Genomic DNA, 21,714 nt, shown 5'->3' with positions numbered 1-21,714 from the left:
ATTATGTCTCAGCAGTAGACAGGACATCTTTTAATCTGACTCAACTAATTTCCAGCAACATCTTCTCTTATTCCAAGGAAGTCATATTTCCACTGACCTCTTAGTTCATTAAATTGTTATTGAATGTTATGGCCCCTTCCAAATATACTTGACTAAACATCAAATGGCTTGAGAGACCTCAGCGATTCCTAATGAAAAAGATCACAGGGACTAAGACTCATAGCTTTCTTGACTTACTGGCAGCTCCTCTTACAGACTCATCTGTGGTAACTTGTACTTAGCCTTTTGTTCCATGAAAGATCCTACCTTCCTCGATCTATTGCCCCTTCAAAAACTAAATGTTTCCTCAAATACCCACGTAATGGACATAAATCTTCACCATAAATCAATAAGTCACATGGGCACAACAGATTCATTTTCTAAAATTTTCTCCACATCCGGAATAAGCATCCACTATATGTCAAACTGGGCAGTGCTCCTACCAGTTTTAATGAAAATTCTGATAACTGGATGGGTAACCACTAATTTTCACTGGGTCTGTCCCATGTTGTCCTGCTAGAAGCATGGTAAAACTCTAGAATATGAGCTGCCGGTTTGGTTAAACATATCTGTGGACTACCTATCCAGAATCTAAAGCATTTATTCCGGCTGTGTTCTTGTTTTTTTTTTTTTTTTTGTCATTTGATGTTTAATATTATTTAGAAATGTGTTTGCTTACAAAAGAATAAAGACTCCTACATTATAAGAACATATATGATAGAAAACTAGGTGAAAACAATTCAGTACCTTAGGTAATCATGAACACATTTCCCCATTATTCACAGAATTCCATGGTGGTACAGCGGTAGCGTTGTTACCTCACAGCAAGAGGTTCTCACGTTCGATGCTTGGCTTAGGAGTGCCTTTTGTGTGGAGTCTGCATGTCCTCCCCGCTGTTGGATAGAGTTCAAAAGACATGCATGCATAAATGGGCGTGCCTTCATTGAAGGTAGGGCGTCAAGCTGGCACCTCAGCGTTTCGTAAAAATGTACTGCCAATCATTATCGGACCAGAGTTCTGCTGTGGCGACCCCTTACCAGGAAAAAGCCGAAAGAAAAACAACAACAACAACAATATATGCATGCATGGCATGATTCTAAGGGCTCTATATTTTCCAAACACAATGCAATTCTTTAAGCTGTGCATAATCATACAAAAGTCAAGCTTTAATCTGCTGCACCTTTTCTTTTACCGACTTTCCTCCCAGTTCACCTCCCCAGCTCTCTTGACCCAAGATATGACATTAATTAGTATCTTAGTGATACACAACGTACAATTTTATGCAGTCTTTTAATAAAAGGCTTTCTGTTATGAAATGTCATGAAAGAGTTTCATAATAAATATATATATATATTTTTTTAATTTATGATGAAAAAGAGAGACAATAAGGAGCTGAATCATTTTAGACCTATTGCTTTAAAGGACAATATTGTGTGGCACCATTTTCTGACTTAGTATAATGGGATCAATCAAGAATAACAGGGGAGCTTACTATAGGAGTAACTGGTGTCTTATCAAGTGAAGGATGTGAAGTCTGAAACTTCAGTGTTTGCCATTATTTAAAACTACAAACTTTATGAGGAATGCACTAAAAATATAAGGAAAGAATCTAGACATTCTGCACAATTCTGGACAGTTGAGAGGTATGACTGCAAGAGTCTACAGGAAATAATGTTAGCTTTCTTGACACATGCACTATAGTTACAACTTATACTACATGTCTCAATGTATTTGCCTTTTACTGCTACAATAATTGTTACCAGTTGTATGCTGCATATTGCTTTATTTAGCTCACAACAAATAAATGCACTCACTGCTTTCCAAACACCTTGATTATCTCCCATGCCACTAATAATATGTCTAGTGCAGGTCCGTATTTTATATATTATTTTCTGTTTTCAATACAGTGAATATATATTGCATTCTATTATCATGTATTACGGCATACTGTGTGATAGTGTATTACACAATTTTATGCACATTATTTTGTTCTCCAGGGTTAGACAGAACATTTGGAATGAGCTGGCAAATACTCTTAACACTCCCCCTGCTTTAAGATGAATAAATGCAATTATGAAACAACTCAGTGACTATTTCATATGCTTGTACACTTTAGATCAAGTTTTTGTCAATCAGGGCTGGCCTTAAGTAAACTGGTGCCATAGGTAAAAAGGCTCCATGGTTGTACTAAAAGGTCAGTTATTTTCATCCAGTCAACCCCCTCAGCAGTTGCAGCCACAACATCTGATCCATCCACAACCCCTTTTTGCACATGGGATGAGGGTGTCACTTCAACAGTGACGATCAACTAGAGCCACTGTTTACATCAGCAGGGTGGCTAGCCCTGCTATGGTAGATTCTTCCACATCACATACTTGCAAGCACACTCACTGTTATGGCCAATTTAGAGTGTCCAATCCACCAATCTGCATGTCTTTGGAATGTGAGAGGAAACCGGGGCTCCCATAGGAAACCCATACAAAGACAGAGAGGACATGCAGACTTCACACAGAAGGCATCCCAGCCAGGAATCAAACGGGGAAACTTCTTGCTGTGAGCTGACAACACTATCCGCTGCACCACTGTGCCACCAATGATTTGATGGCTACATGACATCATTTCACCTCTACCGCCCACAGAAACAAGTTGCCACACAATGTATTGTCATTCAAATTTCTCCACACAAATCTCAAATCCAGAAAAATACTGCCAAAAATATATGCCAGCATTATTGTAAAAACAGTCATAACACTTATCTCTCCATTCCCATTCATTCCCCTCATCCCAAATCCCCACACAAATCACAAAGCCAGGAAAAACTGCCAAAATATTTGATTACTGCCAGCAGCATTATTGTAAACAAAACAAAGTATTATTATAGTCATTTCACCAATACCATGTCATTCCTCTCTGTCACAAATTCTGCAAAATGTCCTCTTCATATTAACAAAAAAAAAAAAACACTCCTTCAGGTGGCTTCGTGCCTATATTTGAATGTTGTGAGGTCCCTACTCTCATGACCTTGCAGAGTTTAAGCTAACGTAATCTGGTTTGATTTGATGCCAAGTAGATCACCTCCCCTTGGAATGTACACAACTCTGTGGCATTTTCTTTTAATAGGTGTACCTATTTATTTTTAAGAGCAAAGAAACACTGCGCTAAAAGATAAATGAATAGGGAAAGAACTCCCCTCCAATCAGGGTGACTGTTGCCTAGTTCACCTATGCACAAGGCCAGCCCTGTAGTCCACAATACACAGTTAATTTTACAGACAGTGTGAGATTATTTGGAGTATTGCTGAACAAGGGGAAGTGAATGTTAAGTACAATTCTTTAAAGATCTTTATAAACATTTTACCGGTATTATTCGTATGATGTATTATTGTATGTTCTTGTTTTCCATTTGAATTCAGTGATGACAATATATCATTCAAGACAGATTTTTCCACATCCATTAGTAGTTTTGTTACTTCTTTTTGTTGTTGTCTTTTCTCGTCTTTAGAAGTCGTAGTATTTAGTCTAGCCTTGGACAATCTGTTAATTATCCCCTGTAAAAATAAATGCATTACAAATAATATCAGTATATTAATGGATATTATTTCAGTAACATATTCAGGTATACCATTGTCTATGTGCAAAAACAAAGATAATCTGTTTCATTGTTTTAGCAATTTCCTCATATTTCTGCTTCACCACTATAAATTTTGGGGGAGATTACATTTTCATCAATAGGCTTCTTAGGTAGCATGTATTTATTCTCATGCTGATTTAAATAACATTATCAACTTAAACACTAGCAACCTCTGCAAAAAAATCTAACATGTAGCTCTGATGTACTTTAAACTACATACATGTCATATTTTTGTATATGGCTCTCAAGTCAGATTTTTTTCACAAAATAAATAAATAAATAAATAAATATTTAAAAATATTTTATATATATATATATATATATATATATATATACATATATATATACATATAATATTCTAATATATGTATATATGTATATATATATATATATATATATATATATATATATATATATATATATATATACACACACACATATATATATATATATATATATATATATATATATATATATATATATATATATATATATATATGTGTATATATATATATATATATATATATATATATATATATATATATATATATGTATATATAAAGGATTCACTTTTTATAATCTGGAAATACTGAAAGGTCGAATTTTAGTATCTCAAGACCATAAAGTCGAATCCACAAAACACCAACAGCCCAAATCCGTGAAACTTCAAATCGCGAATACAAGCCATACACCACACCTCAGATACACCACAATACCCACACTACAAAAAAACACACACACACAAACATAGCACCACACATCTACAAACCTACACTACATATGAGCCACCCTGCACCCCCAACGCCTCCCCCTACTTATATATACTAACCCACGAGATCGCACAAACAGAAAAAGATAGTAAACTCACATCCAGACATTCTACAATCCTTCGCACACACACACACACACACACACACACACACACACACACACAGACACACACACACCCACACACAGACACACACACACACACACACACACACACACACACACACACACACACACACACACACACACACACACACACATACACACACACACCATACATATACAAACACTACCACATCCAGCACTTAAACACTCATAGTTTTACCTGCCTACCTAACCTACACGCATAAGTTACATGTTACAAATGCACTCAAACACCTACCCAAAACCCTTACAAAACACTCACTTACCTTAAATTCCACCTAAATCCACACACTATGCTGGATGCCATCCACACAATGCATTACATGTCATGTAACGTAAAACCATAACCGCAAATTAATTTAGTTGGATTTGCAATTATACTTTTTGCTATTTTGAAAATTCAACTTTATGGTCTCAAGATACAGACATTAGACTTTTCAGTATTTCGAGATTATAAAGTGAATCTATATATATATATATATATATATATATAGATATATTTAAATATATATATATATATATATATATTTATTTATACAAATTATATATATATATATATATATATATATATATATATATATATATGTGTGTGTGTGTGTGTGTATGGATTCACTTCATATTCTTGAAAGCCCAAAATCCTGAATTTCAAAAAAACTGAGAGCAAAATCTTGAAAGTTCAAAAGACTGAAAACTCAAAATACTGACTCTCAGAATACTGAAAACACACAGGATACCAAGAGTTACTATATTCCAGCAGAAGTAGATACAGAAACAAATACAAGACAAACCATATTACTTTTCCCAAAGTATAAGCAGGGGGGCAAGCCCCCTGCACCTCCTGCTACTTAAATATATCAACTCCGATATCACACTTCACTACACTAACTTGAGTTTTGTTGTAGTATAGCAAGTAAAAAGGGAACAGGACTAAGGTTACAACAGGCAGTCATAAAACATGTAATGGTATGTTTGCTATTTTGTTCTGTAGAGTGGGATCTTGGAGTTGATATATTTAAGTAGCCACTGTCAACCTGGGTCCCCAGGTCCCTGATAACCTCTTCTGTGCTTAGTGGATTGCCACCTATATGGTAGCTTGGGGTTACCTTGTTTTCCCGAAGGGTATGACTATACATTTTTGGCGTTTAACTTCAGGCCATGGCTCTGGCACCAGCTATCTGTTTCCGTGAGTCCCTTCTGGAAGGATATCCGTGTCTGATGCACTTTCCACTATGGCCCAGTTTGCAGTCGTCTGCAAACTTTGTCAACAAAGTCCTCCTATGCTGGCCTGTACTTCTGAGAAGTAGATGCCAAACAATAGGGGCCAAGGACCGAGCCCTGTGGGACACCACTTGTGACCGGCTTGGAGTCTGACACAGCGCCAGCAACTCTAACCCTGTGGGTTCTGTCCTTAAGCCAGTTTGCAACCCATCTTGTGACATATGGGTTTACATTTAAGCTGGTAAGTTTTCTACAATACCCGAGTGGGGTATTGTGTCGAAAGCCTTTGCAAGGTCAAGGTAGGCTGTATGGACTGCCTTTCCCTCATCAATGGCCTTGGTGACTGTTTCGAAGAAGTCGACCAAGTTCAAAAGGCATGATCTTCCCTTGATAAAGCCAAACTGGGTCGGGTCCAATGTCTGCAAGTCCCCTATATCTTTGTTTATGAGCTCCATTATGATCCTCTCCATAGCTTTGCAGACTAGACTTGTTAAGCTTATGGGGCGGTAATTACCAGGGTCCGTAGAGGCGCCGCCCTTGCGGAGTGGGACTACAGTTGCCGTACGCCACTCCTTGGGCACGTATCCTGTGGTAAGGCTGAGATTAAACAGCTGCCTTATGTGCGGGTTTAATTCCCCATTTAGCTCGTGTAGCACACAGCCGGGGCCACCATCCGGTCCCATTGATGCTGTGTTTTTAGCTTTAGAGAGTGCAGCTTTCACCTGCGCATTTGAGATGTCCGGGAGGCTACACTCGGCTGGGATAGTTATCTCTCCTTTACGGGGGGAGAGGGGAGTGAAGTTGGCACTGAACCTGTCTGCCAGTATGTTGGCAATGTCTGTGGGTTCAGTGATTTTTGTATCATTTTGGACTAATTCTGAGCATATCTGGGAGTTTCCACCCAGGTTCCTAACATAGCTGAAAAGGCCTTATGATTGTCCTTTGAATCCATGGCAATTTTCTCTCAAAATTGGCCTTAGTTGATTTTATGAGTGCTCGTATTTTTACTAATAATGATCAGGGGTGACTTCCCTTTTATGGATTTTGTTCTATCATGTAATAGCTTTCTCCTCTTATTGTAAAGTTTGTTAATGGCTGGGGTCCACCAGACTGGACGTTTGCCCTTTGTGGAAAGAGTCTTGGTTTTATTTGGGATTGCCTGATCCATGCAGTCCTGGAGGTGTTCATAGAAGGCATTTGTAAGGGCTTCCGCAGCTTGGGTTGTGGTTTCCACTGGCTCAGGGGCCTTGAAGGATACCACACCAGTCTTGAGTAGTGTGAAGTTTGCTTTAGAGAAGTTCTTCACTATGGTCTTTTTTGTTTGGGGTGGGGGCGGGATGTGGATTTCCAGTGAGATTAGTGAGATATATATATATATATATATATATATATATATATATATACATATATATACATATAATATTCTAATATATGTATATATGAAAACTAAACTAAAACACTACCTTTCCAACCACAGACTATGCTCATGCAACTACCCAACCTGATATTTCTGCTCCTCACTACTCTTGCAAACATCTTTCTTTCTCCCAGCTCTGAGCTATTCTACTAAGAAATGCTCTCTCTAATCTTGTAACTATACCCTCCTCCCTATTCTACTGCTTACCTTTAAACATCCTACTGTACCCTGTCTTATTCTACCCTTTCCAATACTCAAGCTAAAGCACTACCTCCTATTATCTTTATGTACTTTCTTCACATTGTCATTATAATGTCCAAAGTATGTTCTGTCCTTAAAATTTTTTTACTGTGTACATATTTTTCATGCTTTAATTTTTGATTTGTGTATTTACTTTTCCTCTCATGCATGTAATACCTTATGTATTTTGTAAAGACTGTTTGATTATCATGCTATTAGATAGCGGAGCTTTTCTCCTCGGGCCTCCACTGAAAATGGACATGTATCCAGTTGGACTAGCCCGGTTAACAAATGTAAAATAAATAAAATAAATAAAAAAAATATATATATATATATATATATATATATATATATATATATATATATATATATATATATATATATATATATATATATATATATATATATATATATATATATATAAAGGATTCACTTTTTATAATCTGGAAATACTGAAAGGTCGAATTTTAGTATCTCAAGACCATAAAGTCGAATCCACAAAACACCAACAGCCCAAATCCGTGAAACTTCAAATCGCGAATACAAGCCATACACCACACCTCAGATACACCACAATACCCACACTACAAAAAAACACACACACACAAACATAGCACCACACATCTACAAACCTACACTACATATGAGCCACCCTGCACCCCCAACGCCTCCCCCTACTTATATATACTAACCCATGAGATCACACAAACAGAAAAAGATAGTAAACTCACATCCAGACATTCTACAATCCTTCGCACACACACACACACACACACACACACACACACACACACACACACACACACACACACACACACACACACACACATCATACATATACAAACACTACCACATCCAGCACTTAAACACTCATAGTTTTACCTGCCTACCCTAACCTACACGTACAAGTTACAAATGCACTCGCGTACACTCAAACACCTACCCAAAACCCTTACAAAACACTCACTTACCTTAAATTCCACCTAAATCCACACACTATGCTGGATGCCATCCACACAATGCATTACATGTCATGTAACGTAAAGCCATAACCGCAAATTCGACTTAGTTGGATTTGCAATTATGCACTTTTGCTATTTTGAAAATTCAACTTTATGGTCTCAAGATACAGACATTCGACTTTTCAGTATTTCGAGATTATAAAGTGAATCTATATATATATCTATATATATATATATATATATATATATATATTTAAATATATATATATATATATATATATATATATATATATATATTTATTTATACAAATTATATATATATATATATATATATGTGTGTGTGTGTGTGTGTGTGTGTATCGATTCACTTCATATTCCTGAAAGCCCAAAATCCTGAATTTCAAAAAAACTGAGAGCAAAATCTTGAAAGTTCAAAAGACTGAAAACTCAAAATACTGACTCTCAGAATACTGAAAACACACAGGATACCAAGAGTTACTATATTCCAGCAGAAGTAGATACAGAAACAAATACAAGACAAACCATATTACTTTTCCCAAAGTATAAGCAGGGGGGCAAGCCCCCTGCACCTCCTGCTACTTAAATATATCAACTCCGATATCACACTTCACTACACTAACTTGAGTTTTGTTGTAGTATAGCAAGTTAGAAGGGAACAGGACTAAGGTTACAACAGGCAGTCATAAAACATGTAATGGTATGTTTGCTATTTTGTTCTGTAGAGTGGGATCTTGGAGTTGATATATTTAAGTAGCAGGCAGTGTGGGGGGCGCAGGTGGGCTTTCCCCCCTGCTTATACTTGCAGAAGTGGTAACTGGTTTATCTTTTATGTGTTTCTGTATGTAGTTATGTGGGAATAAAGTAAGTGTTGGCATCATGTGTTTTCAGTATACTGAGATTTAGTATTTTGAGTTTTCAGTCTTTTGAACATTCAAGATTTTGGTCTCAGTCTTTTGAAATTCAGGATTTTAGACTTTCGAGATTCTGAAGTGAATCCAAGTATGTGTGTGTGTGTGTGTGTGTGTGTGTGTGTGTGTGTGTGTGTGTGTGTGTGTGTGTGTATGTATATATATATATATATATATATATATATATATATATATATATATATATATATATATATATACATGGGTCCCTTTCAGAATTTCAAAGCTTAAAACTTTGAAATTCATATGATCAAAGTTTTAAAATGTCAAAATCCTGAATGGAGATTGGCATACAGTGCATAATGGGAGATTTCCCTTTTCTTCGCTGTAGTACAATCTCAGAGTTGGTATATTTAAGTAGTGGAGGGTGTGGGGGTGCAGTGGGGCTTGCCTCCTGCAAAAACATGTTTTGTGCTGTGTTGACTGCTTTTTTTTGGTGGGGGGGTTCTTAATTTTGAGATTCCAAGATCTCGAGGTTCTGAATTCGATATTCTGAACCTTGACATTTTGGTATTTCGAAATTAAGAAGTGAACCCATATAATTATATATATATATATATATATATATATATATATATATATATATATAGATAGATATACATATATGTGTGTGTGTGTGTGTGTGTGTGTATCTATACCTATGTATCTATATAAATTACATATATATATATATATATATATATATATATATATGTTTGTGTATTTACATACATACATACATCGCTGAAAACATTTTACTGAAAACTCATTTCACTGAACTGAACTTAGTATATATGGCATTGGGTCTACTTTCTTTGATCAAAATACCATTATTTCTAACAAAGAAAGTACAACCTTAGTTTCGCGAAAGTGCACTTCAATGAAAGTGCACTTTTGTGAATTCTGGTTCAGCTGCCCCCCCCCACACCCCCGCTACATTAAATATAATAACGCCAAGATCGCACTACAGTGGGGAAATAGATATATTCCCTTATCCCCACTGTAGTGCTCTGTTTTATTTAGATTGCCGGTTCGCTGAACCGGAATTCATAAAAGTGCACTTTCGTTGAAGTGCACTTTCGCGAAAGAAAGGTTGTACTTTCTTTGCTTGAAATAATGGTATTTCGATCAAAGAAAGTAGATCCATGGCATTATGTAGAGTACTGTAAGGGAAGTAAAGGGTATATGTCCTTTTCTCCACTGTAGTGCAATCCTGGAGTCAGTATATATAGTTGGGGGGTGTTGGGGGCACAGGGGTGGGGGGGGCGTAGCCCGCCACCTTGCTTGTTTTATATTGTATTTTACCATAAACTTCAAAACAATAGATTTTAAATAATAGACATGCATAGCTGCAACACCAATGACTAACTCTCTCCTGAAGACAATATGTACTCAAACTAAGTGGGGGGGGGTCTATGCCCCCCACACACACCCTAACTATATATACTAACTCCAGAATCTCACTACAGTGGGGAAAAGGGCATATACCTTTTACTTGACAAAAAAAAGAAAGAATATATACTTGTTTTCCCGCCTTTCTAAGCTAGTATAGTCCAGTTTTCAGGTTAGTGCTGAATTCAGGGCTGTGTTACAAGTTTCTGTATTTTCCCATACCTTACTTGGATAGAAGGAAGTTTATCTGTTTACCTGTGAGAGAGGGGTGCTTTGAGCAGCCTATCTGTCCCTGGAGGAGTGGTTTCAGCCCAGACATTAGTAGTCTATTGGCCATTTTGGGCTAATTTCTATCTATTTCATTTCACTGCTATAAAACCTGCATTTGCAAGGTTTGTGTGCATGTATACAGCTCAGCAAGCTCCTGCCTAGTGCCGTGCATAGTTCTACAGCAGAGAGAGAAAAAAGAGAGACTTTGGAGTGATTAAGTATCATTTTTCTGCATGTTCTTGCTGCCTTCAACTAATTCTGCCTAAAATGCAGATTTTTTTAGAATTTCTGTGTTTTAAAAAGTTTGTTTCAGCTACATATAGTACTTATTTTACTGCCTGCACTTTAACAAAGTAATTTTTGTGTTTAAATTACCTATTTAACTGTTGTAGGCTACACACTCATGTGATAGTCATTTCTCTGCATTTAAAGTGTTTTTTTATTGTATCTGTGTTATTTTCTGAAAAAATAAAAACAAAAAAAAATACTTGTTTTCCCACCTTTCTAAGCTAGTATAGTCCAGTTTTCAGATTAGTGCTGAATTCAGGGCTGTGTTACAAGTTTTTATGTTTGCCCATACCTTACTTGGATAGAAGGAAGTTTCTCTGTTCACCTGTGAGAGAGGGGAGCTTTGAGCAGCCTATCTGTCCCTGGAGGAGTGGTTTCAACCCATAAATTAATAATTTATTGTCCATTTTGGGCTAATTTCCATCTCTTTCATTTCCATGCTATAAAATCTGCATTAGCATGGTTTTGCGCGCCGGGCAGCGCCAGTTAGCTAGGGTATAAGTATTCCCGGTTCCACAAAGTCTACTCTTCAGTTTTTCCCTTGGGACTAGACAAAATTTCAACTTAAGCACTCAAACCATTCACTTCTCAGCCCGACACCTGCTCAAAACTCATAGCAAGCACTAATAAACCTTAGCACTAGATCCCCCTATACTGTAGAGAATGACAAGGCTCTCTATTTGACCTTACAAGCCAATCAGCAAAACAGCTCATTGTACCTATCCAGACATGTCCAAAGGGCAGTTTCAGGTGTACTCTCTGGTCCAACTGGTGAATCTGGGCATTTTGAGGCAATGTTACAACTGCCTCATGTACACAGACAACCCTCTCCTCCTACCACCAAACACTAATATATGCGAGAGATGCAATTATACAGCCAAAATGGAGGCTAAGCTCTCTCAACCAAAGAGGACCAGACAGTCAAGAGGAGAAGGGAATTACTTGCATCACACCACCAGTCTCACATAGACCTATGAAACCAGCACCAGCAAAAAACACACATAAATACACAAAAACATACTTGGAGGCTCTAAATAAAAATCTGCAAAAGCAACAGAGACCTCCAAAGCAGACATCCAAGCAACCTCCACCCCCCAACACAAACCATGAAACACATACGTCACAAAACCAGGGTGCCACGCAATCACAGCCCTTAAGGAAAAATAACATACCCAACATACTAGTAATTGGTGACTCTATAGTCAAGCACACTGACATCCCACTCACTAGGCTGAACAAGGAGAAGGTTACTGTTAGCTGCCTGTCGGGTGCCAGGATCAGCCACATAGCAACAAGTACTCAGGTCACTCCAGAACAAGTACAAATACGACTTGGTCATTGTCCATGCTGGTGTGAATGACCAGAGACATACCTCCCTGAACTAAATGAAAAGAGACATGGAAGAGCTCTCTGATCACGTAGCCCATGTCGGTATGACCCTGACCCTGAGTAGCATCCTGCCCTCACCAAGAATGATACCACGGTATACAGAAAAAAATGATCAATTTCAACAATTGGCTAAGTGGTGTCATTCAAAGGGGGTCCAGTGTCTGTCCGCATGGGATGACATGCTCGACAACCCATGCTGCTTCGCTAGAGATGGCTTGCACCTGTCACCCTTTGGCTTTTGAATACTGGCCAAGGCTCTTGCCACCCCCATAGAGCCTTTTTTAGGCAAGGCTCAAAAGACAAACCCACCACTGTAAATAGCACAAGTAACAAAAAACTGAGGGTAATGCTACTCAATGCCAGAAGTCTAAACCTCAAAATGCATGAACTCGAGGTACTCCTCAGTATGGAGAAAATCAATATACGTGCAGTGACAGAAACCTGGTTTAAGGCTCCAGAGAGCACCCCAGCTCTACCAGGCTACAACTCATACCATACATTTCGACCACAAAACCCGGACTGAAATACAAAAGGCGGGGGCGTATCCATATTCATCAAGGATACCCATACCTTCAGGTTAGTGGCACAGCACAATGCTTCAGAGATCATCCATGTGAAACTAACAATGGCAGAACTGCAATTCAAATTGTAGCTTGCTACAGATCACCCACCATGTCCCAGGACCCCATTCCGCATTTCTGGAAATATAAAGGTCCTACCAAACACCCTGATATTGGGTGATTTCAAGTACCCAAACATTAACTGGGAGAACTACTCAAGTACTAACTCCCTTGCCCAACATTTCCTAGAATTTATAAACACCCTGGATCAACTGGTCAGCACCCCCATCAGAGGTGACAACATATTGGACCTGGTCATCACCAACATGGCCGACTGGTGTTCCACACTGGAAGTCAACCCCTCGCTGGTTAGATCTGACTATAAACTAATCACTCTGGATATCCACATTCCGCCCCCACCCCCGGTCAAAGAAACCACCGTGAAAATTTTTCAAAAGCAAACTTCACATTACTTAAGACCGAGGTGGAAAGTTTCAAATCCCCCATGCTAAAGGATAAGGCTGTCCAAGCTGCAAAATCCTTTACTAATGCACTCTACAGGCATCTACAAGAATGCATGGATTGTGCTATCCTAAGCAAAACCAAGACTCACTCCTCCAAGAAAAGGAAACCAGTCTGGTGGACCCCTGCCATAAACAAGCTATACAGTAGAAGGAGTAAACTAGTACAGAAAAGAGCAAAATCCCAAGAAGGGAAGACATCCCTGATCAGTATCAGCAAGAAACTATGATCCATCATAAAATCATCTAAGGCTAGCTTTGAAAGAAAAATTACCAAGGACTCCAAAGATAACCACAAGGCATTCTTTAGCTATGCCAAGAATCTAAGTGGCAATTCACAGATCTGCTCGGAGTTAGTGCAGAATGGCACAAAATACACTGAACCGACCGATATCGCCAACATCCTGGCAGACAGGTTCAGTGCAAACTTCACCCCCTGTTACCTCCAAAAGGGCCCATAACCATACCAGAAAAATGTAGTGTCCCTGAAATCACAGACACTCAGGTTAAAACAGCCCTCTCCAAAGCCAAAAACACAGCATCAATGGCACCAGACGATTTCTCAGTCAGGCTGCATCCTACATGAGCTCAAAGATGAACTAACCCCTCACCTAAACACACTGTTCAAACTCAGCCTCTCTACAGGCTACGTGCCCATAGAGTAGCGCACAGCAATGGTTATTCTGCTCCACAAAGGTGGAGCCACAACAGACCCCAGGAACTATCACCCTATAAGCCTGACTAGCTTGGTCTGCAAGGTTATGTAGCACATCATCATGGATCTTATTAACAGAGACATTGGGAACCTCCAAACACTGGACCCTACCCAATTCGGCTTTGTTAAGGGCAGATCATGCCTCCTAAACCTGGAGGACTTCTTTGAGACAGTTACCAAGGCTATAGATGAGGGAAAGGTTGTCCACACAGCCTAATATCATTGTTTTGGTCATCACCAGCCTAGTCTCTGCCTTTACTTGATATTGTATCTCCTCATCACTGGCTACATCTGACTGCAAATCAGTCATGTTGTCTGTCATCCTATTAGTACCAGCTTACTATCAAAAGACACCATCTTTAGGTACCTCTCCCAAAAAACCTAGTTAAGCTTGTAGAAGACATATGCAAAACTACTGATAATCCCCCACAAATGGACCCAAATTAGAAGGCTGCCAAATTCACCAGTGACTTTTACCAGCACTTACACAACTGCATAAAACATCTGCCCTAAATATAATATAAATGCAGGACTTAACCTCTCTGATAGCCCCTCCCCATATTAATAACCTGCAAAGGAAGGTAAACAATGAAAAGTCGTAAGAAATCCTCATCCCTCTACCTCACAATCACACTTATACAGGACAGCTAGAAACTTAAGAGCAACTATTTAAAAAGGTAAAGCAGCATATGAGTTTATGGCTCTACAGACACCAAAGGCAACTACAAATCTCTTTACTTCATGGAATAATAGCCAAGAATGAACTGAGTGCATCCATAATAATAATAATAATAATAATAATAATAATAATAATAATAATAATAATAATATCACACATTCCGGTATCAAGGGATGCAGCCAAGATATTAGCAGGCAAACTGAGTGCAGAATTACCCACATCTATGCATCCACTGGCCTTAAAATTTAGTTTTTCCTAAAATACCATTCAACCAAGTCATGGAATCCCTATCAAAGGCTAAAAAAGAATACCTTATTAGGACCAGACAACATGACAGGCTGCATTCGTATCTGTGCCAATTATGTACTATCTGAATCATTATTTTATTTGTTCAACCCGAGCCTACCCACAGAGTTTGTCATTGTTGCTTAAAGATCAGCCACTGTGACTCCTTTACACAGGGGTGGCCACTGTACAAACCCAGCTGATTGTAGACCCTGCAGCCTCACCGACCTTATATGCAAAGCCACAACTCATTTATGCAGATATAGGCAACTTAACTGATCTCAACCTTAGTTCAGTTTTGTGAAGGCCTGGTCCTTTCTTTCGAACCTAATAAGCTGCTTTGAAAAGGTTACAGAGTCTGTGGACAGTGGTCACTCCATGTATGTTGCTTATCTTGAACAAGCAAAGACTTTTTGCACTATTCCCCAGACTGGTGTTATGGAAAAATTAAATAAACTGATTGTAAACCCCTCGATGGAGTTTAGTGGTCACTACTATAACAAGTTATAGAAATAGAACTGGAAACTATGTAAAAAAAAATGGTCACAGAAGCAATTAAAATTTTGTCTAGAGTCAGTCTGTGCAACAATCTGGTGAGAATCAAGTACAGTTTATTTATTTACTTATTTATTTATCCTTTGCTGACCGGGTTATATCCACTAGGCAAGTGGCTTCTTTTCAGAGAAGCCCAGAAATGTTATTCTACTACTACTGTAAGTTTGGCTAGGGCATCAGGGAACTTTGAAGAACAAATATAAGGTATCCAGGCAACCACTCAGCAGGAAACGTCCCCTATTCTTTTCATATTAAGGAAGCCAGAGTGCCAAGTCCAGAAAGGAATGATGATCAGTAATGGCAGACGTATGGGAGCATGTCAGTGATGTAGATCTGTTGTTCTGGTGGTGATTGTGATGGAGTAAGTCAAAACTGAGGCAACAGATGATGGACTTGCAAGTAATGGATCCGCAGGCCAGTGTGTTAGACACACAGATGGTATGGGCAATGATGAAAGAAGATGAGCCAGCAGATGAGCACATGATATCATGGGCAGATATCATAGCTCAGAGATTGGAAAAGGGTGATCCATGTAGCAGTGAAAATGAAAAATAAAAACATTAGCAGTAACAATCTTTTTGACCAGCAAATACATGTGGTTAGGTATGAAAAAAAATGAAGAAGGAATACATACTTTGAGTTGGATAATAGAATGATGCCACTTGGAGAAATAAAGGCATTCATTCATATTGGGAAAGAAATGTTTTGTGAAGTAAGTTTAACTTTTGAGATTTTTTTGCAGACAGAAAGATTTTTGTCTGCATGTGATAGCAAGGAGGATCAGGAACAATGGAATAACTGCATTTTTAAAGGAACAAGGTGATGTTAAAAATAAACATGAGATTGCAGTAAGAACTTTGTAAACAGCCAAAGAAAAATGTAAACTAATTTAAGACATTAGAAAGATTACTGACAAAAGAAAATTATGGACTGGGGATGGGACACAACATTGTATTTGGAATTTATAAATGATGAAATAATGCATTAACAGCAAGGTGTTACCATTAATGGTAAAAGGGCTATGTTGAAGTATTGGAGGCAGCCAAAGCCATGCTATTATTGTGTGGAGAGGAATCATTTGATAAATGAATATGTTAAAAGAAAATGTTTTGAATGTGGCCAGGTTGGTCGTACTGAAAATAATTGTGAAAACCACTGTAGGCATTGTGTACATAATGAACATTACTGGTTTGATTGTGAGAAAAATGAAATGCAGAAAGCAGAAATGCTGAGTATAAAAATTTAGAAGAACAGGTTGAAAAGGAGGAAGGGGTGGGAAAAAGACAGTGAGTTGGAATTGCATGATAACATAGAGATTGAAAAGGGTTTTGAAATTTTAAGTCAAGGAGAAGTGAAAATAAAGGAAGGATGGGAAGATGAGGAAGGGTCTATAATAAAAATACCAAAGGAAAAATGGCATTAAAACAAACTGCAAAAAAAGTTAATATTAACATTTTTGAAATTGAAGAGTATAATAAATGATAGATGATTCGATGTTTTGAAATGGTGTGAGGAACAAAATGTTAACATTTTATGTTTACAGGATGTGAGATATTTAAATGAAAATCAGAAAAATCAAGTAGAAGTTGTGTAGGGATGAGAAATAAAATAGTCATTTGGAGAAGATGTGCTCAGGGGTGTCTATAATGTTTCAAAAAGGGTATATAATGGTTTTGTATAATATAACTGTTAAGCTGGGCTGAAGTGTAATAAGTGATATTAGGTATAAAAATATAGCGTTGAGATTGGTAGGGGGTATGGTCCTATGATTAGAAAGGGAACTGGAAACTGAAGAACTTTTTAAGGAAATAAGTAAAATGTTGTTACCTAAAATAAATATTATAATGATGGGAAACTTTAACTGTAATTTTCAAAAACCTAAAGGAAAAATATATAAAGATATTAGTACAGGAAATTATATGCTTGAGTTAGAGCAAATTAAACTATCGAAGGAAAGGGAGTGTACATATAAACATTTAGAATTAAACACAGAAATTCATTACATTATTTTTCAAAAGGATAATATTAGATTAAAATTATGATGAAGGAAAATTATTTTTCAGGTCATAGGAGAATAATGTCTGAACTGTCTCATGTAGAAGGATACATTATCAATGGTAAAGGTATGAAAGTAGGGAACATAGAAGAAGATAAAAGGTTTATGAAAGAAATGAACATTTTAATGTTACAGCATTGTACTATGAAGCTTTTTATAAGAATCTAGAACAATATTGTTACAGGACACAATAAAGTATAAGAACATGTATATAAAAAAACATTTAAAGTGCTTATTAGAGAAGACAGAAAAAGTATAAGAAGGTTGTTGAGGAATATGACAAAAAGCTTAGAAATGAAGTAGGGAGAAAAGGAAAGGACATAATTACATGTAAGGAAAATATGGAAAAAATAAAGAGATTATTATATAATCAAAGGTATGTAATTAAAGGTAGATGGGGAGGAATGTCCTTTGTTAGGAAAAAAGGTAAATAAATATAGAATTGTTGGTATTAAAAACTGGAAGGAAGAAGAGGTGTATGATTTAAATGCAGTGATGGAAGTGGTTGAAAATGTTTTATATGAAGTTAGAAAGAGAGGAAGGGGAGAAAAAAGAGGTTATATAAAGATTGTATAATTTAACATTTAAGCCCGGCTGAAGTGTAATAAGTGATGTTACATATAATAATATAGCATTGAGATTTGTAGAGGTGTATGGTCCTGCAATTAGAAAGAAATGTGAATACCTTTTTAAGGAAATAAGTACATTTTTTGTTACCTAAAATAAATATTGCAATGATGACTGCAGATGACTGCAAACTAGGAGCTATAATCGAAACTCCTAACAATGTGGACATCCTACAAAAGGGCCACACTGAGACAGATGCCTGGTGTCAAAGCCATGGCCTCAAGCTCAATGCCAAAAAGTGCATTGTCATCCCTTTTGGTAAAAACTCTGTACCCATGAACTACCACATAGGTGGTAGTCTACTTAACACAAAGTTTGATAAGAGACCTTGGGACACAGGTGGACAGTAGTCTCTCCTTTGATAATCACATCGCCACAGTAGTCAGGAAGTCCTTCTACGTGGTACACCTCATCACAAAAGGTCATTGTTTCCCTCTACTCGTCACTCATTAGACTCATTATAGAGTACAACGCCCCTTTTGGTATGTACCTCACATGACATCTACAACAACTGGAAAGGCTGCAGAAATACCTCACAAAGAAGATTACTGGCCTCAAACAGATGCCCTACGCAGACCGTCTCAAAAAACTCCAGCTTTACTCCATCGCATATCGCCTACTCAGAGGTGATCTCTGCCTAACATACAAAGCTATGTCAAACCCAGAGCTGTTGGACATGTTCCTTTTAAAGAAATCCCAATCCCTTGGAGCGACATGCTCTAGGGACCTAAACCTCATCACCACAATAAACAAAACATGCTGGAGGGTAGATTCCTGTCCCAGAGACTTCCCATACTCTGGAACAAACTACCTATCTATATCAAACAAAGCTCCTCATTAGCACTCTTCAAGAAAAATCTTGATGATTGGATGGGAAATAGGAAATTCACCCCGGGGATCACTTCTGTGGCTCTGCTCAACAGGGGCACAGAAAATAACTTTCTTGGGTGGCAAAAGCCAGGGTACCTTTTTGGCTTTGCTTATATAAGCCCTAGGACTAATAGCATAGTACCTACCTATGAACCTATAGGAGACAGGAAGGGAAGAAGTATGAAATATTAGTAGATTGGATGAGGTGATGAAAAGAAAATTACGAAAAAAATGTTAGAAAGGAAAATATGCCAGGGCCAGACACTTTGACTTTTGGATTTTATTAGAGAGGAATGATGGAAGAAAGCAGGTTTTTTTTGGAAGTAATGAATTTTTGGTTAAAAAACAGAATAGGAGATAAGAAGGCATGTTAGTGAGTGGTAAAGCTGTTCTTTAAGAAGGGGGAAGAAATGAAATTAAGAATTGGAGGCCTATAATTTTAAATAATGTAGATTATATAATGATGATAAACATTTTGTAAGTTAGATTAGGTAAAATAATGAATAACATTGTTGATGAGGAGGTGTATAGTTTAGGGAAAAGGAGCAGTAAACATATGTTGCTGATTGTAAAGGAAGTGGTGAATGGGGTTGATTGTAAAGGAAATGGTGAATTGGGGTTTTAAATAAAGGAAGCGAGACTAAAATAATAGAATATGATACTGAAAAATCATATGATATTATGAGTCATGGTAGTTTGAGGTATTAGAAAATTGTACTTTGCATGAAAATTGTATAAGTATGAAATAATTTAGTGAACCAATGGTATAGTAAATAATTGCAAGTGAAAAGGGGGTCAAGCTGGAGTGTCCTTTAAGAGGGGTCTTATTTCCTTTGGTAATGAATGCAGTGATCAGCAAGGCAGGAAAAGAAATAAGGCATTTTTATATTTAGGGGTATAATCCAAATTCCTATGTTTATGTTTTATACTCATGATTTAGATATTATTGCAAAGAGTAAAGAATTGATAAGGGAGAGAATGTTTGAAATGCAGGCTTAATTAGATAACTTGGGTTTAAGGATTAACAAAAAAAAGAATAAAGAGCATTTGATGATACAGTAAAAATGTAGATGCTTATTCTTCAAATGAGGAAATTTGTCTTTTAGATTTATCTTTCGGAAAAGAAAAGAAAAAAAAATACAAATATGGAATAATGTGTTACAAGAAGTCAAATGAATCATAAATATATGGAAATATTGAGTTATCTAATATGAAGAAGGTATATTTAATACATTTAGTGTTTTGTGGGAAATTAGGATATGTAGTGGGTATTTATGTTTTCCTATTGCATTAGAAAAATGGCTTTTGGTAATGATTTTTCCCTATTTTGAAGGGGTTGAGATTAAATACAATAAAAAGGGGCATGTTTACTGTAATAAAGAATAAGGGGATTGGGTTTGAAAAGTCTAATTATGCTTTTCTTTTAGCTTTTTTATATTCATACTGGATTTTGAAAACATTCAGGAAAATGAACATGACTATATAGATAATATAAGGTGGGAAAGATATAATGAAATTTGGTTAAAAGTAAAAACAGGAAATATAGGATTAAATATAGAAAAAAACATATTATTTTGATTTAGTTAAAATACTGAATATAAAATGAAATGAGAAAAAAAAACAGTAAGTGGACTGGTATGAAAAATATAATTAAATACTATATTAAGATCTGAGGAACTAAAAATGATATATTTAAAAAGCTATAAAAGAAAGACGGATGAGATTTAAAATGGATATTGAAATGCAAGATTTTATATGATGCTTGATATTGGAAAATTTACCAATCAAAGCAGACATGAAATATAAGCAAATGCAGAAAAAAATGTATAGCATTTTAATGATAAAAAATATGGATCAATGTTTTAGAATTTAGCCCAAAATTATGAGGCTTATGTTATAAAGAATTTAAAACTGAAAATTTCAAAAATCTAAACATGGCTATTATTGCATATGGATACTGTAAACATTTTGGGAAAACATAGATAATATAGATAGATTACTGATGGCTGTTGTGTGGAAAATGAGGTGTTACGAATTGTTATATAATCAGATATTAATCAGGGTGATTAAAATGTTTGTGGATTAAAGGATGGGATGTTAAATAGTTGTTTAAACATAATACAAAATCAGATTATTGTTGTTTTTGTTTGATAGGATAAGTAA

General features: G+C 36.8%; 1 protein-coding gene across 1 annotated transcript in view; it reads right to left on the bottom strand.

Moving 5' to 3' along the window:
- Nucleotides 1-21,714, bottom strand: part of LOC122812123 (adhesion G protein-coupled receptor E2-like) — a 901,467-nt gene that overhangs the window by 205,972 nt on the left and 673,781 nt on the right. Inside the window, exon 11 of the mRNA XM_044084412.1 lies at nucleotides 3,397-3,586. Within this exon, the coding sequence (XP_043940347.1) occupies nucleotides 3,397-3,586 (190 nt within the window). The remainder of the gene's footprint in view (nucleotides 1-3,396; nucleotides 3,587-21,714) is intronic.

Source organism: Protopterus annectens, chromosome 9.part0 (assembly GCF_019279795.1).
Source record: "Protopterus annectens isolate FY-2018-M chromosome 9.part0, PAN1.0, whole genome shotgun sequence".
NCBI classification, from domain to species: Eukaryota; Metazoa; Chordata; order Ceratodontiformes; family Protopteridae; genus Protopterus; species Protopterus annectens.
Note: the sequence above shows the minus strand (reverse complement) of the source record. Positions and strands in the feature narration are given on the sequence as shown.